This window comes from Narcine bancroftii, chromosome 3 (genome assembly GCF_036971445.1).
Source record: "Narcine bancroftii isolate sNarBan1 chromosome 3, sNarBan1.hap1, whole genome shotgun sequence".
Taxonomy (NCBI): Eukaryota; Metazoa; Chordata; class Chondrichthyes; order Torpediniformes; family Narcinidae; genus Narcine; species Narcine bancroftii.
This window is the reverse complement of record NC_091471.1, coordinates 256,586,172-256,610,694: the sequence shown is the minus strand read 5'-3', so window position 1 is coordinate 256,610,694 and position 24,523 is coordinate 256,586,172. Positions and strand designations below refer to the sequence as shown.

At 46.8% G+C, this 24,523-nt stretch overlaps 1 protein-coding gene across 2 annotated transcripts in view; it reads right to left on the bottom strand.

Moving 5' to 3' along the window:
• LOC138758567 (adhesion G protein-coupled receptor L1-like) overlaps nt 1-24,523 on the bottom strand; it is a 674,108-nt gene that overhangs the window by 179,056 nt on the left and 470,529 nt on the right. For both annotated transcript variants that reach the window (XM_069927669.1, XM_069927668.1), the window contains exon 6: nt 16,824-17,624. In XM_069927669.1, coding sequence (XP_069783770.1) covers nt 16,824-17,624 — 801 coding nt within the window. The remainder of the gene's footprint in view (nt 1-16,823; nt 17,625-24,523) is intronic.

Sequence of the window (24,523 nt, the reverse complement as noted above, 5' to 3'; positions counted from 1 at the left end):
CTGGACACTGCAGCACGTCAGCGTCTGGCAGAGGGAGAGGCAGTAAAAATTTCACGGACATTTTTACCCCCATTTTCAGTACTTAATGATCGAGATTAAAAAGCAAAAACGTTGGAAACTCCAATCGGTTTGACAGCATCAGAGACACAGAGACACAGAGACACAACATTCATTTGACCTGAAAGGTTTGCCGCATTTTCCATTTTTATTCCAGTCTTCCAGCATCTGCAGTTGTTTTGATTTTCATTAAAGATTTGGGATTGGGGGGAGGCAGTGGTTGGGGGTGATGGCAGGTGGGAGACAAGGGCAGCTTGACGTAAAGCACGATTCAATTGAGTCATGAAGTAAAAGGTGGACTTTATGTAATGAATTTGGCTGAGCACAGTCAGTATCTTGAGACAACAGAGCCAGTTTGTAACGTCATCCAAATTCAGAACATGTACGCGCAAAGATCACTGCTCAGGAACGATCATGTATCTGATGATAGATTATAAAATTATTTTTTCTTATCCATTTGACAGCTCTTTCCACAGGCTCTAGTCCATGAACACTGCACACAGCTCACTGGATTAGACAGCACAGATCTGCTCCTCCACCTCTTTGACACGGAGGTGAAACCCTGAATTATTTAGCCCTTAAATTCCACCTCTCTCAAGCAGCAATATACTGCCGTGAATTATTCATTCCACAGCTGGGGTGATTTTAGTGAACAGGCCTACATGCAATGGGTTTGCATTCTGAAGGCTTTGCGCTGCCAATGCTCCATCTGTTTCAACCTGGTTTTTTTTGCTGGCTGGTTGTCACAGCAACTGAAGAAACCTGAGCATGGCAAAGTTCTATTCAAGAAAGTGACTGTTGTTAGCTCAGCAACCCTGTATCATGTAGGGAGGGCCAGGGAGGACTCATCTTGTACTTGGAGCGAGCTGGGAAAAGCTGCTTGAATGGAGGAAAAAACTCAGCACTTTATAATCGCAAAGATACATAACCAACATTTCAGGATTGATTGAGCCCTTCCATCAGGGTATGGAAGCCGGCTGCTTGATTGGCCCCTCTTCAGAAAAGTCCAACCAGTCCACTCTTGGAGCTGTGGACCTGAACAACAGCGTTTATGGCTAGGTCATGCTGTTACGGTGCCAGCGATCGGGACTGAAGTTCGAATCCTGTGCTTGTATGTCCTGCCCGTGTCCGCGTGGGTTCCTCCTGGTTTCCTCCCACTCTTCAGAAACGTAGTGGTGGGTGCAATTGGGCGGCACGGGCTCATGGGCTGAAAGAGCCTGTGACTGTTTAATACCCATTTTCCAAAGGAGGTATTGAAGCAGTTCACCTAACCAAACGCTGCTGTCTCCAACTCATTCAGTCCCTATAGGGCAGTGTTCAGAACATCTCTGCATCTCATCCCAAAGGCTGAGGTGAACAGAAATTGTCATCAACTTGGAGTCAAATTCCAGCAGAAGCAAAGGGACAAGGAATCGGGAATTACAGTGAGGACAGAAAGATCATGGACACCAAGTGAATGGGGCAACATGGAGAAGATAGGATAAAGGAGCAGGAGTAGACCATGGCTGATCTCATCACCATCTACCTGCCTTTTCCCCATATCCCTTTCTACTATGTAGAAATCTATCCAACCTTGTCTTAAATATATTTACTGAGGTCACCTCCACTGCTTCCACGGACAGTGAATTCCACAGTTTCTCCACCCTCTGGGAAAAGCAGTTCCTCCTCATCTCCTTCCTAAATCTACTACCCTGAATCCTGAGGCAATGTCCCCTAGTTCTAGTCTCCCAACCAATGGAAGCAACTTACCTACCTCACTCTTATCTATGCCTTTCATAATTCTATACACTTCTACAAGATCCCCTCCCATCCTTCTAAATTCCAGCAAGTACAATCCCAGACGATTCAATCACTCCTCAAAGGCTAATCCCCTCATTTCTGGAATGAGGAGAATGACTACCAAGATAAGACCAAGAGGAAGGAGACAGGTTTAGAGGGGCAAGAGACAAAGGAGAAAGGACAAAGACAGTGAGTGCGGAGAGATCTATGGAGAATTAGGAATGGGTAAGAGGTGGAATCATGTTCAAATCCTGATAACCAAGGTGAAAAAGTGAAGAGGTTCCTCAAGCTACTTGTGTGAAATTGTGCAAGATACCTCCTGAACTGTGATATGAAATCCCAGGGTACCTGGACTGTAGCCCTCAGCTGCACGTGCTTTGGACAGTGGGAATAATTTCAAACACTCACACCATTAACAGCTGCTACCCCTCCGCCATCCGACTTCTCAACTACAAACTCAGTCAGGGACTCGTTTAAGGACTCTGACATGCACTTTATTGATTTTTAAAAATTCTCTCTGTATTGCACAGTCAGTGTTGGTGCTGCGGAATTGTTCAGCAAAAGGAGGTGCTCCTTCCATCTGATAACCTTGAGCAAGGTGTAGCACCTGTTTAGCCTCCCAATCAAGGGTCACGTCAAGCTGTGGATTGCAGATGGTGGATGGTTTTTACATGCAGATTCTACAAATTGGGATTTATGGTTGTAAAACTAAAAACGCTGGGCAGATGAATCTGCAGATCAGTGACCAAGGTTTACCCGTCCAGTATGGACACTGCAGCTGAAGGCAGCAACGGAAAACCACTTCAGTATTTTTCCTTTGTATAATCATGAACTCAACATCGACCACGACCTCAGCTCAAAGATGGAGTCTTCGCCGAAGGAGAACAGGGATGGAAACAACTACAATTTGGAGAGTCAGAGATCGTGACAAATGGAGAGATATGATTGCAGTCAGTTTGTTTATATTCGTTATCTGTTTATAGTTCTTTATTTGTGTACATGTATTCACTGTGTACAGTTTTTGATTTGCAACTACAGGAAAAAGCATCTCAGAGATGTAATTGATGTCATGTATGTGCTCTGACAATAAATCTAAAATCTGAAATCTGATCTTTTGGATGATCAGATATCGACAAATTGCGAATGAAAGGTATAGATAGCTACTCACAGGTCAGGTCATGAATGGATGTTAAAGGTGTGGCCCAATATTAAGAGAGATAGCCTTTCAGAAAATCAGGGCACCCCGATGTGTCAGAGCCATCAGGAAACCAAATTGAAAGCTCCCCCCCCCCCCCCCCCCCCCAACAAACAGTGGCACAATAATGACGAGGAAATGCAGTAAAACCCCTGTTACCCTGCACTCCAGCAACCAGAAGCCACAAACAACCAATCCCACCTCGCACATCCTCTAGCAACCGGAAAATGCACATATCTATCCCAATAGGTGCCGAATACCAGGAGTTTTACTGTCCATTGGAGGGATGTTAGCTCAGGGATAACTTTCAGGTGGCACAGCAAAGTGGGCATCCTTCATTATTTCTGGAACACTGGCACAAGATCCTCAAGGAACCAGATGGAGACTCAGAAGACACTGCCTCCAAATGATAGCATCTGCAAAGTAACACGACCGCAGATTGTGTCTGCGTGTACCATGTTGTCAAATCCCTGAAATTAGAATCACTGAGAGAAATGACTTAACCATGCTGGTTAAAACCATTTGTCTAGTAGTTCAGCTAATTGTAGGTAGAGATGAGAGACCATACCATCAAGATCACAGCACCTACTGCATTTACTTGTGCCTAGAGGAGGAGGGCAGAGCAAATTCAGCTGCAGAGATCCAGATCTATGAAGGGCCATCATCAGAGAGACTCTGATTTACCCAGAATAAAACTGAGCCCAAAGAAAGAAGATTCCTTCAGTTTAATTTGAGTGGTTTGAGGAACTAATGTCTGTCAGGATGCCAGTGGCATCGCTCCTACTTGCCCACTGGTGCCACTGAAAAAGATGCTGCATTAACTCCTCTTCCTAAAGGGATTGCAGTGCTGCAATGTTCAGGAAGCTCAGATCCTGAGCAGGTGGCCACATTTAAACTCCCTGAAGTTTAAAGAAGCCTTCACAATGTAATTTCAAGATACGTTTTCTTCCCTATAAGTAGGCTATTTGGCCCATTAAGTCCACTTTGCCATTCCATCATTCTCCCACTCAACCCCATTGCTCTTTCTTGTCCCCATAACCTTTTAGGTCCCGACCTATCGATCTCTGCCTTAAATACACCCAACGGCCCGGCTCCACAGCCACCACACCCACACACACACTCCCACACACACACACCCCCCACACACAACCCCACCCACACACACACACACGCGCACATAAAACCACACACCAAGGCACCCACACACACCAAAACACACACACACACACACACTCCCACACACACCCCAAAACTGGTACTCTCTCTCTCCTCTACCTCAGTACCATGACGATGCTCTGTAACCATAGCCTTGATGCCTCTTGTGTCTAGAAATGCATCAGGCCCCTTTTTAAGTGTATTTAACAACCTGGAGGCGATGTCCTTCTGTGCTAGGGAATTCCACTGGCTCACCAACCTCTCAAGATATTTTCCTCATCTCAATTGAAATCTCCTATCCTATCACCTGACACTACAAGCCTTCATTCCAGACACCTCAGGTAGGGAAGTATCCTCCCTGCTTCCAGCCAGTTGAGCTCTGTCAGAATGTTAGAATTCAGATTTATTGTCACATTACATATAACCCTGAGATTCTTTCATCTGCAAGTGAGGCAGATTTACCACTTACTGGTAGTGTAAAAAAAACTTTACTCAATGTACACATGTAAACAAATAAGGTAATGTAAACATACTGACTGTGCAATAGAGAAAGGAAAAAAATCAATAAAATGTACAATAAGAGTCCTTAAGTGAGTCCCCGATTGAGTTTGTTGTTGAGGAGTCTGATGGTGGAGGGCGAGCAGCTGTTCCTGAACCTGGTGGTGCGAGTCTTGTGGTACCGATACCTCTTTCCTGATGGCAGCAGCGGGAACAGAGCGTGCGCTGGGTGGAGTGGATCCTTGACTGCTGCTCTCCGACGCCGGCATTCCCCGTAGATGTTCTCGATGGTGAGGTGGGGTTTTGCCTGTGACATCCTGAGCTGCATTCACTACCTTTTGCAGGGCCCATCCTTCTCAAAATCTCCTCAACTGCCTGGCGAGTGATGCGCCAGCTGAGAGTGGTGGGGCCGCTGCCACACAGCTCCCGCGAGCTCAGCTCCGTGCTGAGCACCGGCGCTGGTTGTGTGGAGTTTGTAGATTCTCCCAGTGAATGCATGGGTTTTCCCCACAAGTGTCGCAGTTTCCTGTTTGATGTTATTGGCAAAATGACCACCAACATAAGTGGTTGGTGGCTGGACAGTCTGAGAGAGTTACTAAATGTGTTGGAAGGGAAGAGGGAGTTAATAAGCATATTGGAAATTAAGGGCTGCGGGGAATAGACCTGATGGTTGTTCCTGGAAAGCCCTATGTGCTGAAATTCAACTTTTCTATTGAAAAAAATAGAAAATAAAAATATGAAAAACCCTCTTACTTTCAATCTTAGTTAAGAGAAACTAAATGAGATAAACTCTCCTCATACAGTACACCAACATCCCAGTCACCAATCTCGTGAACAATGTTAAATCCCTTTTGATTTGTCACAGTACAGCTCGTTTATGCAAGGCTTTTTTTTTCTAGGTTCACTACCTAGATGTAAAGGCTAAGAATGCAACACTGGACTCGATGGTGTATTTTAAACTCCAGATCTTGACTCAAGTTTTCTCTCTCTCTGTTAGCCTGACTTGATTTGCTGGACAGGTCCTGCAGTTCTGCATTTTGTCGTTAAAAACACAAATGATGGAGAAACTCAGCAGGTTAAACTAGCAAGGCTAAAGATGCATGCATAACTAAGGTTTTCGGGCTTGAGCCCTTCATCAAGGTATAAACAAAATGTACCCAGGCGCTTGAACAAAACTGGGGGAGGAACAGAGTCCCACAGGCAGGTGGATAAGGGAGGGAGGGCACACCGGGGTGGGGGGGGGGGGGCAAACAGCTCTGTGAATGGGGAGGGAAGGGGCTGGAGAGCTGGAGGAAAGGAGACAGAGGGGTGGGGAAGGGAGGGAGAAGACGAAGAGTGGGCCGGCAGACACCGGAGAAGTCGATGTTAATGCCATCCAGTTGAAGAGGGCCCAGATGGAAAATCAAGTGCCACTCCGACAATTTAAGGGTGGTCTTGGTCAGACATTACATGATGCCAGGGACAAGCATGTCAGCGCGGGAGTGGGGAACAGAATTGAAGCGGATGGCCAATGGGAGATCTCGGTCATTGATGCGGATGAAGTGATCTCCCAGTCTGCGCCCTCCAACGTAGAGAAGCCGCAACGGGAGCACCGAATGCAGTAGATGACTCCCATGCATCCACCTCCAATTTCTGATAGCTTACCTCCTTCTCCCTCTCTTTCCCCATCCCTCTATCTTTCCTCCAGCTCTCCACCCCCTTTCCTCTCCATTCACAGAGCCACCCCCTCCCCTCACTGTTTGCTAGTGTTCCCACCCTCGCTTATCCACCTCCTCCCTATGGGACTGTGCCCCCCTGCTTCTTCCCCTTCCCCCTACACCATTTTGTTCAATCGTCTGACTACATTTTGCTCAAACCTGGATGAAGGGCTCAAGCCTGAAACGTTGGTTATATATCTTTAATTTTATTGTTTAAGTGCACTGTTTGACCTGCTGAGTTTCTCCAGCATTGTATTTTTACTTTGCTTTCTCTCTGAACTGTCAGCTGTTTCTCTCTCTCCACAGATACTGACTGACCTGCTGAACATTTCTGGCAATCACTGCTTTTATCCTCAGAATCATTCCGGTGAATCTCTGTTACGCTCCCTTGACAGCAAGGACACACATTACCAAACCCTGACTTGACACCAGTCCCACTTCTTTCGTCCTGTGCATTACTGAAGACTGATTTGTAATCTGTGTTCCAAAATGATGGCTTGGAAAATAAAAAAGACTGGAAGACAATCCAAGCAAAATAACAAAAGTTTCAATGGATACGTGGGCTGTGTATTTTGGCATTCTTTCACAGGGTGTCGACATCACTGAAAAGGCCAGCCTTTGTTCATCCTTGATTGAGTCGACTACATTAGTGGATTTGCACTCACATCCGCCATCCCAGCAAAGGATTCATCTCTTCTAAAGGACATTTAGTGAAGCAGCTGCATCTTTATGACAATTTAATAGTTTCATTGTCACCATTAAGGATATTAGCTTTCTATTCCAGATGTAATTACTTGAATTTACATTTCTCAGCAACGCTGGCACAATCTGCATTCTGCTTGCTGGAGGAATGTTTTCGGCCAGTGCTCGTCCTTGTTACGGCAGGGTCCTGCTGCCCAGCCGCTGCGCCAATGGTTTTAAATAGTTATTATTTTCCCAAGCATCGGAGAAGGCAAGGAGCCTCTGCACCCAAGATGGTGGCACCCATGCTTGGCAGCCCAGGTCGTGAGGGTTACGGGCTCTGCTGGAAAGCAAGTTGTTGATGAAGCTGTTAAAGGGCATCAGAATGGGAGAGCAACATTCCCCCCCCCACCCCAACCAGAGCTGGAGAAGCCTGGGAGAGGACAACAGCAGTGGGCCAGCGGTCAAGAGATTCACCGGGCTTCAGGCTGCTGGAGGCCGGCTCATGGGACTGGATTTGTGAGGGTGCCAATGGTGAACAGGCCTCCCAAAGGATCTCGCATGTTTAATGCTTCTTAATTGGAACCAGTGATGGAGGAGGGTGATTTGGCTGCCTGAAGCTCAGTTCCACTGCTGGAATAGATAAGATGTCATGTGACTTAAGGGATTGCAGGAGCACAGGAGACAATTGCATAGGAGGAGGCGGCGCGATCCACAGACACTGAGCCTCTCTCAAGGCACTCTCTTGTTTTATTCTTTCCTTGGTGACTGTAGCAGACTTAGTGGTACCTTTCTGTGTGCCTTTTAAGGGCAAACGATGTAAACATCTTTTTTACAATTCAACACATGACAATAAAGGAAATTAAACCTTGTTTGTCTAATAACAGCCACTCTACTGAATGGTACGGTATTTTCAAGCTGTGAACATCTTGAGAATGACAGAAAATCTTAATTTTTATCAGTTCAATACTTATTGCTCCCCGTCTCCAACCCCATTTCCCTTTCGCCCTCTCCATCTCTCGCTCTCTCTATCTCTTGCTCTCTCCATCTCTCCAACTGACCCTAGATATTGATGGCAAGGCCTGGATTCATTGCTGCGATAAGGTGAAGGAGAGCTGCCTTCTTGAACCACTGCAGTCATTCTGGTAAAGATACCCTCACAGTGATGCTGGAAAGAATTTACATTGTTTGCGATTTGGAAGTGAACTACAACCTTCCTACTGGAGTCTGGGAGACGCTGATGGGAGTAGCCTAAGCAAGTCATTACAGGGCATTTTATAGACAGTACACAATGTGGCATCTGGAGAAGCTTAGACGATTAATGGGGAGTTTGTCCTGGATAGTGTTGAACTTCTCGGATATTTCTGGAAATGCACTCACTGAGACAAGTGGGCAGCATTATTACACACGCCTGACTTGTGTCTTGTGGTAGAAAGACTTAGGCTGTCTTTTGTACATCTGCAGCAGCAAATTTCAGGGCATAACCTATCTTGTAGTGCATGTGAGAGGCTGGTCCAGTTGAGTTTTAGGCCAAAGGTTTTTGACTGTGGGGAACACCATGGCAAAGTCGTTGAATGTCATACACAAGTCTCTATCTTTCTTTTTGGAGAAGGTAATTTTCTAATTTCAGATTTGAGATCTATTGTCAGAGTGCTCACATCACATAGAACCCTGAGATTCTTTTTCCTGTGGGTAAGGCATTCCCTTTATTGTCATGTAATAAAAGCAGCATAATATTACACAGACCTTGCTTTTGCCTGCTGTAAGGCAAACAGATTTGCCATCGGCAGAAATTGCCTGAAGCGCCTCTTACAGTCAGAGAAAGAGAGGCAAAAGAAGGTCCCCTCAGAGTTACTGAGCATCCATAGATTCGCCTCCAGTGTTACTGCAGCCTCACTGAGTCCAGTCCAAACCAGACCGAGCTCCAGATCCCAACCTCGGACACAATCAGAGCCCTTGGCAACCTCTCACCTTCCTGTTCCAAAACCTGGTGGCCATTCAGCCAGTCTTAAGCTGCCACAGCCTGGTGCGAATCCCCCGAATTCAGTCACCAGCAGCCTCGATTCGCTTACAGCCCGCCATCTGTGGGTTTCTTCAGCCGCAGAACCCCTCACTGGTCCACCGCCGTGGTTACCGCCCCATGAGTTGTCTCCTCTGCTTCTCCTTCTCAAATGGGGGGGAGGGGTGGTCTCCCCATTTTCTGGTTGCCTGAGCCAGTACTCTGCTTCCCTGGAGTCTGAAACCCCTTGCGCCTGCCGCCGATCACAGGCACTGCCATCTTGGTCACGAAATTTTAAAAATCACCATTAGCGCCATTAAAAGGATGTCCAAGGCCTGTATGGAGCTGATAGCAGTTGGACCCCATGGGGGAGCATCGTCTCCACTCCCTGCTCTCACACCAGTAGAATAATGTTTGCCTTTGCTCTACACCAACTGTGCTCTCTCTCTCTCTCTCTCTCTCTGTAAATCTGTACTCAATACTGTTTTTCATGCTATACTATGTATGAGTTGACAAGCAGGACTGCTTGCAAAGCAAAACATGCTGACTGCACCTCAATAAATGTAACACTAAAGTTGACTGTGGTCGAGGATGTCCTCAATGTGAACACTCTTACCACAGGGATATGAACTGGTTATTTTTACCATTACTCTCATTGGAAGATGTATTCTCTCGAAATAAATTCAAGCTTCACATCTGCCTTCCTTACCACCGACTCTGAAGTTAATCAGGGAACATCAGTGGTAAGTTTTTCTTTTAAAGATAGAGAACTGTGGGTGCCGGTGATGATGGTGGAGGCTGAAACATTGGGGGCATTTAAGAGACTCTTGGACAGACACATGGATGGAAGAAAAATAGAGGGTTACAGGGTGGGGAGGGTTTAGTACTTTTTTTTAAAGGAAGGAATATACAGGTCAGCACAACATTGAGGGGCCAAAGGGCCTGCGCTGTGCTGTATTGTTTGATGTTCTATGAATCATGTATGAGGACTCTCAAGTTCCCCTGCACCTCTGATTTCAGAATCGATCCGGCATGATGAGTCTTCTGGGGTCAATGTTGAGGACCAAGAAATATCGTTCTTCTCTGTAAACCACTGCTACACCATCTCTTGTGGGTCAATATTCACCAGGAGTGAAACATGAAAGTCTGCAGGTCCTGTGATTGTAGTGAAAACACATGGAGGAACTCAGCCGGTCTCACAGGGTCCACCAGCATAGACTCCATGAAGGAACCCTGGCTGTAAATTACAAAGCTGCATGTCTGACTACGTAGCCACTGTTGATCAACTAGTGTAGGACAGCTAACCCAATTTAGACCCAGGGCCCCAGCTGTCTATGAGAATGACTTTGCAAGGTTGGCTGGGCAAAGTTATTCACAGTCCTGGACGAATTTGTCGATGCCAGATGATCAGCCTCCACGTGCGAACCTTGGTGGCAGTCATAGAACGTCTGCCGTATCATTTTCCAACCTGGGTCACAAATAAGGCAGGCAGGATCCAAACGGTAGATATTGTTCCTCGATGGACACAATTAACTGGGATTATTTTTCTCACCAACAATTGAAAATGTTGTGGCCATGAGTAAAGAACTGTTTACTTTTCCAGCCCAAATTTTTGATTCTTAATTGTATTTAAATCCCACAGCTGTTGGGTGGGATGTGAATTCTGATCTCTGCAGTTTGTGCAGGCAATTTTTTAATTTGAGAAGTGCAAAGATTCCCACTGCTACAATCTCAGGGAAAGAACTGCTGGAGGAACTCAGCAGGTCAACAGCATCCAGAATCAGAATTTATTGCCATGAACATGTCACAAAATTGTTTTGTGGCAGGATCACAGTGTAAACATTAGAAAATGTTAGACTATGTTACAAAATAAATAAGAACAGTGCAAAAAAAAGAAAAGACAAAGTCGGGCCGTGTCTGTGGTTCATCGATCATTCAGGAATCTGATGGCAGCAGAGAAGAAGCCGTCCTTGTGCCGCTGAGGGCTTGTCTTTAGGCTCCTGTACCCTATCCCCGATGGTAGCAGAGTGAAGAGGACACAGCCTGGGAGGTGGGGGTCCTTAAGGATAGAGGCTGCTTTCTGAAGACACCATCTCTTGTAGATGTCCTCGATGGAGTGAAGTCTGGTACCTGTGATATTGCAGGCTGAGTTAACAATCATCTGGACTTTTTTTTTCTTGTCCTGAGTGTTGGAACCTTTATACCAAACAGGGATGTGACCAGCCAGAATGCTCTACACCACACATGTCAAACTCTGGCCCGCGGGCCAAATTTGGCCCACGATATAATTATATTTGGCCCGCAAGATCATATCAAAAATGTATTAGAGGTGGCCTGCTGGTCGCCGCTCCAGTATAGCGCATGCACAGTATCCGCTGTGTCCCAGGGTGAGAGAGAGAGAGAAAAATCCTGGTCCTTGAAAAGTAGTGGTGGGTGGTTTTATAAACAAGCTGTCGTGTCCCCCCCCCCGCCCACCCCCCCGGTACTGAAGACGTGATTGACCATTATTGTGTTGAATGATCAAATCAAAGGGCTGAATGGCCTTCTCCTGCTTCTATTTTCTATGTTTCTTCTATTTGCCAGAACAATAGAAACAGAATAGAGGGTGACTCCTCGGAATCACTATCTTGGAGAATATTTCCTGGACCCCACACACTAATGGCATCATGAAGAAAGCATATCAATGCCTCTACTTCCTCAGGAGTTTGTGAAGGCTTGGTCTGATATTGGAAACACTGGCAAATTTCTACAGAGGTGTGGTGGAAAATCCACTGATCGGCTGCATCTTGGTCTGGTATGGGGATACCAATACCCCTGAGTGTAAAGCCCTGCAAAAGGTAGTGGACATGGTCCAGGACATCGCAAGCAAAACCCTGCCTGCCATCAAAAAATCTACAGGGAACGCTGCCGTCGGAGGGCAGCAGTGATCATCAAAGTCCCACACAACCGAGCCCACGCTCTGTTCTCGCTGCTGCCATCAGGTAAGAAGTATCGGTGCCACAAGACTCGCACCTCCAGGTTCAGGAACAGCTGCTCCCCCTCCACCGTCAGACTCCCCAACGACAAACTCAACCAGAGACTCATTTAAAGACTCCTCATTTTGCATTTTATTGATTTATCTCTCTCTCTCTCTCTGTATTGCACAGTTTGTTTACATTTATATGCATTTGTTTACATGTGCACATTGAGTCAGTTTTTTTTTTGCATTATTCTGTACCTCTAAGTGGTGATTCTGCCTCACCTGCAGGGGTGGCACAGTTTGGCATAGTGATTAGCGCAACACTTTTACAGTGCCAGTGGTTCGAATCCTGGGCTGTCTGGAAGGAGTTTGTAAGCTCTCCCTGTGTCTGAGTGGGTTTTTCCCTGGGGCTCCAGTTTCCTCCCTCTGTTCAAAATATAATGGGGAGTGTAGGTTAATTGGGTGTAAATTGGACTCCACATGCTTGTGGGCCGAAATGGCCTTGTTACCGTGACGTATGTCAAAATTAAAAATTTAAAAAATTTAACATTCAAATTAAAAAAATTAAAATTGAAAAGGAACCTCAGAGTTTTATGTGATGTATGTTCTCTGACAATATATCTGAATCTGATGTGACATTGACATATATATTGAACAGAATGCTGCCCAAATATTACCTTGTCCACTCAAAAGCAAGCAAATTCTAAAGACAATCACACCCCGTTTATGTTCTATGTCTATCCATTGTCTATCATTACCAAAATGAAGGAAGCGGTTACTGCCACAGACTAGGAACCTGGTCACCACTTCTCACTTTGATTTGCCTTGGATGAAGTTACCTTCATTCTGGCAAAAGGAGCCAGCCCATGAGATGACCGCAGTCAAATCCCATCATCCACGTCTTGGAGGAATGCAACCAATGACCAAAACTTTGACCATACAGATCAATACTGCTACACTAAACAGTTCCAAGGCTGGGGAGTCTAGGATAAGTGGCTCAGTCCCAAGTACATTCCCAGAAAGAAATTAAAGCTAGAACATCTTTAATGGCCATATAGTGGAAATAAACAGAACTGGATAAGAATGTTCATACAAGAGAGAATGAGGATGATGACTGCAAACTCAAGGAAAGATAAGGATACAATTTGACATCTGAAGAGAGAGCATGGAACAGGAACTGCTCTGCTCAAGGTTGGAAATCTAACTGCAGAGGGTAGTGAATGCAGTTCAGAACACAATGCATACTTCCTCCCCACTACATCTCCCATTGCCAAGGAAAGACAGCCAACATACTGAAGGACCCATCACCCTCTAGATGCCCATTGAAGAGTGTGAAAACATGTGCCAACAAGCTTAAAGACATAGGGGCAGAATTAGGCTATTCAGCCCCTCAAGTCTGGCCCACCATTCAATCCTGGGCTGATTCATTTACATACTCAGCCCCACTTCCCAGCCTTTTTCCCATAAAGTTTGATGCCCCTGGCTTATCAAGAACCTATCAATCTCTGCCTTAAATACACCCAATGGTCTGGCCTCCACATCCACCTGTGATTTATCACCCTCTGGTTGAAGAAATTCTTTCACATCTCTGTTCTAAGCAGATACCCTTCAATCTTGAAGTCGTGCCCTCTTGTCCTAGACTCTCCCATCATGAGAAACAACCTTTCTATAATGACTCTGCCCATCTTTTTCAACATGCAAACTATTTCACTAAGATTCCCATTCATTCTCCTAAATTCTAACGTTCAGGCCAAGAGCTGTCAAATGATCCTCAACCCCGAAATCATCCTAGTGAACCTCCTCTGAACCCTCTCCAACGTCAGCACTTCCCTTCTTAAATGAAGAGCCCAGAACTGCTCACAATCCTCCACGTGAGGTCTCACCAGTGTCTTATCAAGCCTTGACATCACATCTCTGCTCTTCTATCCTATTCCTCTTGAAATGAAGGCCAGAATCACATCTGCCTTCTTCACCACCAACTTAACATTTAACTTTACCTTCAGGCCATCCTGCAAGAGGACTTCCAGGTCCCTTTGCACCTGGGGATTTTCAATTTTCTCCCCATTTAGAAAATAGTTTGTCCATTTATTTTTTCAACCAAAGTGCATGACCTTACCCTTTCCGACATTGTATCTCATTTGCCACCTCTCTGCCCGTTATCCTAATCTGTCCAAGTCCTTCTGCAGCCTCCCTGTTTCTTCAACAACTACCTGCTCTCCTACCTACCTTCTTATCATCTCCAAATGTGGCCACAAAGCCATTCATTCCATCATCTAAATGATTAATTACAATATAAAAAGAAGTGGCCACTAAAACTGACCTGTGTGGAACACCACTAGCAACTGGCAGTCAACCAGAATGTGATCCCTGTATTCCAACTCTCTGCTTTCTGCCAGCCTGGTTGTGTGTCTGCATGTTTGCACCAAGGACTGGAGAATACTGTTTCGTTGGGTTGTACTTTTACGATCAGACGATAATGACCTGAGAGGCCGGGGCCTATAAATTTTGGGCAGGGCCAAAAAAAAGCTGTTGAGAATGACTGGCTTAGAGTGTAGTGCGGTGATCCCAGTGGGAGTCCTTACTCCCTGCTGGTGCCCCCCAAAACTGAAATAATCCATGGCTTGGAGCAGAGTCTGACTAAGGGGGGTGTGTGAGGTGTTGCCCTGAGAGGTGGGGCTTAAGACCACCAAGGTAAAATCTGGGGGTCCAGAGCAGCTGCTCCTCTTGTGGAAGGAAACACTCTCCGGATCCTGCGGTGTCCTTCTTCAACGCCCGGGAAGCTGCTGCCTCCCCCTCTTCAGCTCTCCCCCCAGCCCACAGCTCAAACAAACTCAAATACAGGCCTCGAGTTGGTGGCCACTCAGGGTATAGTCCTGAACCTCACATCCCAGCAACGAGCCACCACACTCCTCGCTCTCGCCCACCCGACACCAATCCTCTCAGGCAGTCGCTTCACAGATGGATTTTCCCATATCACATCTCCCTCCTAATAACCACCCCAGATTCCAGAAATGTTCTACTTCCTGTCAACACCTCCCACACACCAAACAGGTGCAATGGTATATGCAAAATTTTGTTATATTAAAAAAAATCAGGGATGTCCTTGATATGTCGCAAACATCCTCTAATTAGCAACATCCCATTGGAAATATGTATTTAAAAAAAAACTAAGGGAGTGAAAAATCCATTAAAATAAGTGTAAAGGGCATTGGAAGGTTTGCAAACCAACACAATCCATGGCCTTATCCTGGCCCAAGTTGCAAAGGCTGACCAAATCCACATTTGCAAACAGTCATTACTGCAGACAGAGTGAAAGAAAAAAGTCTGCAGACAATGCGAGTGTAGTAACTCACAAAGCTGGGGAAACTCACTAGGTCGCACTGTGTACTTGTAGCAACGCTAAAGATGCAGAACCAACATTTCAGGCTCGAGCCCTACCTCAAGCTAGGTGCAAAATGTAGACAGGCGCCCGGGCAAAATGGTGGGAGGGAGGGGCAGGGGGGAAGAGCACAGTCCCATAGACAGGACGTAGTAGGTGGATAAGGGAGGGAGGGCACAGCAGCAAGCGGGGGTGGGGGGGGGTGGCTCTGTGAATCACAAGATAAAGGAGCAGAAGTAGGCCATTCAGCCCATCAAGCCCACAAATCATCCCTGAGGTAAACTGTTATCGCAGCTCATTCCAAGTTCCAGCCTTTTCCCAATATCCCTTGATACCTTGACTAATTAGATACCTATCAATCTCCCCCAATGATCCTGCCTCCACAACAAATTCCACAAACCACGGCCCTCTGGCTAAAGAAATTTCCCCTCATCTCTGTTATAAATGGGGAAGGAAGGGGGGGGGTTTGGAGAGAGGGAGGAAAGGAGACAAAGGGAATGGGGAAGAGAGGAAGAATGCGCCATAAGAAACTGGAGGTCGATGTTAATGCAATCAGGTTGGAGCATGCCCAGATGGAATATTAAATGTTGCTCCTCCGATTGAGGGGTGGTCTTGGTTTGACAGTGTACGAGGCCATGGAGTGGGAGCGGGCACTGAATTGAAATGGTTGGACACTGGGAGGTCTGTGTCACTGATGCGGTCAGGTACTCAGTGAAGCGGTCTGCATCTAGTCATCTGTTGGAGAGAAGGCCACAAAGGGAGCACTGAATGCTGTAGATGCTTGGGGGGGGGTGGGGAGGTGTGGCACTTCCTGCTACCACAGGAGTAGATAGCAAGGGAACGATTAGTGGGAAGGGTCGAGTGGACAAGGGACTGGTCCCTACGGACCGCAGAGAGGGGAAGATGGGTTTGGTGGAGATATCACATTGTAGGTGACTCCGTTGGAAGTACAAACACACTGAACTTCTAGATGAACCCAGTTGGTCGTTCAGCACCCATGGGAGACAAAGATACATTGCTGAGGTTTCAAGCTTGAACACTTCTTCAAGGGATAAGCAGAATGTGCTAAAAAGAGAAAATCTCAGAATACTGGTGCTGGCTGGGGGAGGAGTCCAACCAACAAGACGTGTTAATTGAATATGATCAGGGGAGAGGTGAGAATTGATTATGTCTGTGCGAAAGGGAGAGAGAGAGAGAGAGAGAGAGAGAGAGAGAGAGAGAGAGAGAGAGAGAGAGAGAGAGAGAGCTGGGGGTGGGGGGGGTATTTAACAGAAACGTTAATGCTACCTGGTTGGAGGGTGCCCAGACAGAAGATGAAGTGTTGCTTCCCCAATTTTGAGGTGGTTTCAGTCTGGCAGTGCATGAAAGCATGGATAGACATGTCAGCAAGCAAATGGGGTGGAGGTGCTCAGACACGGTCCTACCTGTTGTCGGGTCAGGAGGTCCAAACTCCAGCGAGTACCTCAGCACGAAGTGGTTGTTCCAGACATAGAGCTGGTTGTCCCGTGGGTTGTAGTCGACGGACGAGATGTACTGGTAGGGGTTGGGGAAGGTGATGGAGACGGGCTCCTCACGGTTCAGGTTGGTGTTGAAGGCGAAGTCGATGGTGTTGCCTATGGCCTCACTGTCATCCTCCTTGGACACGGAGCGCACAGCGTAGAGGACGCCACACACCATGAAGGCATTGGAGGCTGAGCGCTTGTCGTACACTGTCTCCCAGGTGCCCTCGAATCGCAGCGTGTACGGGTTGAGCTGGCTCACCACCAACTTGCCGTTGTTCTGCTCGGTGGCATAGATAGCCCACAGGCCATTCTCATCCACCGCCAGGTCAATGTCCGTCTTGCCGCCCCACCGATAGGGGGAGGTGTCGTGGTAGTTGGCCCCACCGATGATGGCTTCCCCGCTCTTGATGCGTGTGCGCAAGTCAAACTTGACCACGTTGCGCGTGCGCTCCTTGTTGAAGAAGACGGCGCCATCGTAGACAACGAAGCCAGTGCCGTCGACGCGGTGAGGCAGGCGGTAGGAGGTGGTGGGGCGGCCGGCTGTGTAGTCCTCCCACGAGCCATACTCGGTCAGCGTGTCGGTGCGGTATGGGATCCAGGGCATGGAGTAGATGCGGTCGCCGGCCTGCAGCGGGTCCTTGCACCAGGCACCCGCTTCGTGCTCCGACTCGAAGACATTGGTGGGTTCAAAGACTCGGCGCAGGGTCCCAGGGCAGACGAATACTTCAGGGAAAAGGACGGGTGGGGGGGTGGAGAGAGAGACACACACAAGAGAGAGAGAGCCGTCAGTCGTCAGGCAGGTTGGGCAGAGCTGCACCGTTTCCACACACATTAGCCAGGCTGTGTGAGCTTGCGATGACCATCCAATCATGAGCTGGTATTCTGACCAATCACTGGGCCTTGGATGGGGTCAGCCAGGCCCCGATCTTTGACCCAACTGCCTGGGGAGGGGAGGGCTGACAGACATGCACCCTACCTCTAACCCATTGAGTGAAAACACAATGCTGGAGAGACTCATGGTCAAACAGTGTACATCATGTAGCACAGATAAAGATACATAAGCAAGATTTGGAGCTTGAGCCCTTCAAGGTGTGTGCAAAATGAGGGCAGGCAGTTGAATGAAATAGTGGGGGGGGGGGAGGAGCAAGGGGCACCCAGCTATACATCTGGAACAACCACTTCATGCTCAGGTGCTCGCTGGAGTTTAGACCTCCTGACCTGACCACAGGTGGGATCGCTCCTGTCTGAACACTTTCAACTGAACCACCCACAACATGATCCCTCCATCCTCCACCAGAAACAGATTCTACTCTCCACCTTCCATAGGGACCGCTCCCTCCATGACACATTCATCCCTTCCCTCCAATCGCCCCCTTGCTACCTTCCCCCACAGCCATTGTGGCCTCCTCTACATTGGAGAGACTGGACACAGACTGGGAGATCGCTTCGCTGAGAGTCCCTGCTCCGTCTGACAGGGGTCTTTCGGTGGCCACTCATATCAATTCTACACCCCACTTCCGCAATGACATGTCTGCCAAACCAAGACCACCCATAAGATGGAGGACCAACACCTAATTTTCCACAGTGCTCTCCAACTGTGATGGCATTAACATTGACTTCTCCAGCTTCTGCCGGCCCACTCTCCATTCTCCCTCCCTTCTCCATCCCTTTATCTTTCCTCTGGCTCTCACCCCCTTCCCTCTTCATTCACAGAGCTATCCACCCTCCCCCATTTCCTGCTGTGCCCTCCCTCCCCTATCCACCTATTACCTCCTTCCTGTGGGACCATGCTCCTCCCCCTGCCCCTCCCTCACTCCCACCATTTTGTTCAGGCTTATATTTTGCTCAAACCTGGATGAAGGGATCAAGCCCAAAACATTGGTGATGTATCTTTATCTTTGCTGTGTAAAGGACACTGTTCGACCGGCTGAGCTTCTCCAGAGTTGTTTGCGGACTTTCAAGTTTTACTCAATTACTTTAGGGAGGTGGATATTATCAGTGGACACCAGATGGGAGATGTCAGAACTCCCTGCTGCCATTCACTCTCACTCAATATGTTAATCCACTAAAGCAGGAGCAGGCCATTTACCCCACACCACAACCCACCCTACAAACCCAGCCTGCTATGATTTCAGACCCCCCCCCACCCCCCGCAATGATCAACATGATCAACGCTCCTGTTTAAACAAGAAATCCTGCAAAGGCTGGGGTCAAGCGAGCAGGAGAAACTCAGCAGGTCACGCAGCAGTTATTGCAGTTATTGGAAGTGAAGGTTAACCAGTGCTTCGGGGTCTGAGCCCTTCATCACCTCCCCACAACCCTCAATTCCTTGACCTTTTCATCCACATATTTATCTTAGCCTTGAATGTATTGAATTGACCTCTAGGGCCCTCAGTGGGGAGAGAATTCCAGGAATTCACTACCCGCTGAGACATTTCATGCCCCTTATTTTGGTCACAACGTTCCCTACTTTATGACTTGCTGCATTAGTGGAAATGGTAAATGTCTGCACAGTCAGGCCTCCCTTGGGATCTTGTATGTTCGAAAAAAAAGGTAATTCCTCGTTGCATGCATTTATTAGTTCTCGTGTTGGCAGGAGCTAGTTTAGGTGAATGAGTTTATGCAATCAAACCCATCCTGCCTTCTTATTTGGGGCAGCATGGTTAGCGCGACGCTGTTACAGTGCCAGCGACCTGGGTTCGAATCCCGCACCCACTGAAAGGGGTTTGTACTCTCTCCTCATGTCTGCATGGGTTTCCTCCTGGTCATCTGGCTTCCTCCCTCTCTTCAAAACGTACCGAGATTGTAGGTCAATTGATGTATTTGGGATGGCTGTATATCTAAATTTAATTTAAAAGATCTCCCAGTGACCCTGTCAAACCTGGCTGTGGTTTTCCTGCTACCCACACAGGCAGTAATTTACAGTGCAGGAAACTGGAGCACCAGTGGGAATCCCATCTGAACATATAAATTCCACATAGGTGGTGCAAGAGGTCAAAATCAGACCCTCGTGCGGGAGGTGGAGATCCCAGCATGCTGCCCTAATGGTTTTTGTTAAAGTTGCATGTGGTGGGGAGGGGGTGTGGAGGGGTACACCAGCCTGAAGATTTAATATTACCTGCCTCTCAACACCACCATGAGCGGAATGATGGCCAATGCATATTATGACGACATGTTACACAAAAAGAATTGATTTCTGGATTCAGTTTGTGTTAGGTTACGTCATGATCGAAGCAATGGACAAGTTGGGTTTCAGAACCAGGCTTGGTATTTAAGGGAGAACATAAGAACAATAGAAATAAGACCAGGTGTAGACCATCCCTCCCATCGAGCCTGTTCCCTATTCAATGAGGTCATGGCTCAGCTCCACCCACCTGCCTTTTCCCCATATCCCTTAATTCCCCTACTATGTAGAAATGTATCCAACCTTGTCTTAAATATATTTACTGAGGTCACCTCCACTGCTTCAATGGCCAGCGAATTTCACAGATTCACCGCCCTCTGGGAAAAGCATCTCTGTGCTAAATCTACTCCCCTGAATCTTGAGCCCATGTCCCCTAGTATTAGTCTCCCCCACCAATGGGATCAACTTACCTGCCTCTATCTTATCTATGCCTTTCATAATTTTATCCATTTTTTTTTCATAAGATCCCCTCTCATTCTTCTAAATTCCACCGTCCAGTGCCAGACAATTCAATCTCTCCTCACAGAGCAACCCCCTCATCTCTGGAATCAACCTGGTGAACCTCCTCTGCGCTGCCTCCAACGCCAGTCCATCCTTCCTCAAGTAAGGAGACCAGAACTCTACACAGTTCTCCCGATGCGGCCTCACCAGAGACTTGCACAGATGCAGCAGAATCTCCCTGCTCCTAAATCTTATCCCTCTAGCAATGAAGACCAACACTCCATTTGCCTTCTTGATACCTGCTGCACCTACAAACCAACCTTTTGCGATTCATGCACAAGCACTCCCCAGTCCTTCTGCACGGCAGCATGCTGCAATCACTTGCCATATGTATTAAGAGGAAAATCACTACAGTGTTCTCCTGATGGGCATTTGGTGACTCCTGGTGAAAATCTGAACCAGTAGGGTTTGGGCATGTGCAGGGTTGGGCTGAACCACAAAGGAATGTACTGCTGCTTTGAAACCTGACACTTTAACTTGTGGAATGGTCATTTCTTTTCTGCCCTTATGGAGCTGTGCACCCTCATGAGAGAAGCAGGAAAAGAACAAAAGCCAAATAAACACTTCAGCCCTTCAACACAACAATGAATTGATGGAAATCAGTCACAACTGCAATGCTTTATGACAAAACAGAATGGCTCATTGATTTGATATCAGAGAGAGAGAAAGAGAAAGAGAGAGAGAGAGAGAGAGAGAGAGAGAGAGAGATGAGGAGAACATGGAGTGACCAAGTGTGGTGGGGGGGGGGGGTGAGTGGGGGGGTGGGGGGTAATGTAGGGAACCAGGAACACTGCTGAAGGGAGCAAAATCAATGGGCAGGGAGGGAGAGAGATTCCCAGGACAGGAAACAAAGATATTAAGAGGGTCAATTTTTCTGTAACAATGGGGTGAGAGGAAGACATTAATAAATTTAGAAAATGAGCGTATAATTCATAAAAAAATGCTCAATTTAAGTAACCATGATCCAATTAGATATGACAAACATGAAGGTCACTTACTCCTTGGAAAAGAAATGTCTGCATAAGTTATAACAAGAAGTTTCATTAACATAGACCCTTTAACGTAAAGTATCCCAAAGCACTTCACAGGACTTTTTTTACAAATAATATTTTTATGAGCCATGTAAGATGATGCAAAATCATGGGATGAAAAACTCAAATATAAAAATGGGGTTTTCAGTTGCAAGAGCAGAGTATTATTTAAATAGAGTTAAGCTAGGGAGCGGGGTAATGCAAAGGGATCTGGGTGTACTTGTTCACGTCATTGAAAGCTAGCATGCAGGTTCAGCAAGTGGTGAAGAAGGCGAATGGTATGTTGGCTTTCATAAAGAGGGGATTGGAGTATAGGAGTGTACAGGACCCTGGTGAGACCTCACCTGGACTATTGCATCCAGTTCTAGTTCCCATATTTAAGAAAGGACATACTTGCAAAGAGCGTGTGCAGCGCAGATTTACGAGGTTAGTTCCCGGTATGGCAGGATTGTCATACGTGGATAGGTTAGAAAGACTGGGATTATATGTGATGGAGTTTAGAAGGATGAGGGGAGACATGATTGAGGTATTTAGGATTATCAAGGGGTTGACACAGTGAAATCAGAGTACATGTTCCCAATGATGGGAGAGACTAGGACGAGAGGGCATAGTTTAAGAATACAAGGAAGGCCATTTAAGACAGAGATGAGGAGAATTTTTTTTACCCAGAGAGTTGTAGGTCTGTGGAATGCATTGCCACAGACGGTAGTGGGGGCAGATTTGCTGGATAGATTTAAGAGAGAGTTGGATCAGTCTGTTGTGGGCAGGGGAGTTAAGGGTTATGGGGATAAGGCTGTGATTGGATATTGAAGGAGAAAGATCAGCCATGATCCGATAAATCGACGGGCCATTTGGCCTACTCCAGCACCTATTGTCTAATGGTGGTGTGGGAATGGAGGACTTTAAGTGAAAGGCCCGGAATCTGGCACATATGGAGATTGGATTCTCTGCTGGAAATGTTGATCTGGAATTTGGTCCAGGTTAAAAAGCAAGTGGGACTGTCCACGTAAGACCATTCAAATCTCTGGTGTTCTTGTCATCTTAAGTTTTTAGGAGATGGACCCTGGAGGAGTGCAATCAAGGATTGCGATGGAATAGACAACTCTAGCGGCGAGCAAGGCTTGGGTTAGATTTCAGCAGACAAACAGCGGCTGGACAAAGCGAGCAGAGCTTTGGAGATGAAAATGCATGGTGTTTGTCTGGGCATAGATATGTGTTACTAGACACCATTATTGCAAACTCACACTCAGCCTGTGAAGGTAGCCACTAGGTGGCCATTCCAAAAGGAGGACATTGGCTACCATATATATATATATATATATATATATACACACACACACACACACACACACACACACACACACACACACACACACATGCAGACACACACACACACACATACACCACCCACATATACACACACACATACACCACCCACACATACACACATATACACCACCCACATAGACACACACACACACACACACACACACACATCTACCCACACACACACTCACATCTATCCACACACACACACAGACACACACACACCCACACACATGCAGACACACACACACACATACACCACCCACACATACACACACATACACCACCCACACATACACACATATACACCACCCACATAGACACACACACACACACACACATCTACCCACACACACACTCACATCTATCCACACACACACACAGACACACACACACCCACACACATGCAGACACACACACACACACATGCAGACACACACACACACACATACACCACCCACACATACACACACACATACACCACCCACACATACACACATATACACCACCCACATAGACACACACACACACACACACACACACACACACACATCTACCCACACACACACTCACATCTATCCACACACACACACAGACACACACACACCCACACACCCACAGACACACACACTTATGCGCACAGACACACACACACACACAAAAACACACACACACACACACACACACACATGCAGACACACACACACACACACACACATGCAGACACACACACATATACCACCCACACACAGACACACATACACCACCCACACAGACACACATATACACCACCCACATACACACACACACACACACACACACACACACACACACACACACACATCTACCCCCACACACACATCTACCCCCACACACACTCACATCTATCCACACACACACACAAAAACACACACACACACACACACACACACACACAGAGTGGTTGTATTTGTTGTTTTGTTGTTTTCGCAATATGATTTAAATTTTATAAAAATCATTTTTTAAAATGCACTGGCAAACTATGTTCTCCTTCTTGGAAATTTGGAATGGCCATCCTAGTGGTTACTGAGAAGTCAGAGTTAATCGTCATCAAACTTGGGATAGGTTGGGCCTCGAGGACATGACAATTGGATTTCCAGTATTTAGTGGAACAAACATTTCATTCATCTAATACAAGATGTTGAAAAGCTGTCTGATAGTGTAGACAGTGAGGGATGTGATGGCAGCCTACATCGAGACTTGATTTTGTGGCTGCATGGAATGGCATAATGTATAGATTGGAGGGGGTGTGGGGGGTGGAAAAAAGTAAACCAATGTGGATGAAGAATGAAAAGTTATTAGTGATCCTGTGGTTGCGATGAGAATGGAGTGTGGAAATTCTTGCCCATCCATTTGGATGGCAGTGAGCAAGTATGGCTTGTCACTGGATGCACACAGATTACGGAGGGTTAGTTTATTCTTGTCCCAATCGCAGAATTTGTCAGATCAATCTACGGCCTTGTTAAAGCCTATGATGAGATGGGTTCAAAGCAGGAAATCTGGGGAAAATGGTTATGGATGATACGTTGAGTTCAGATGAA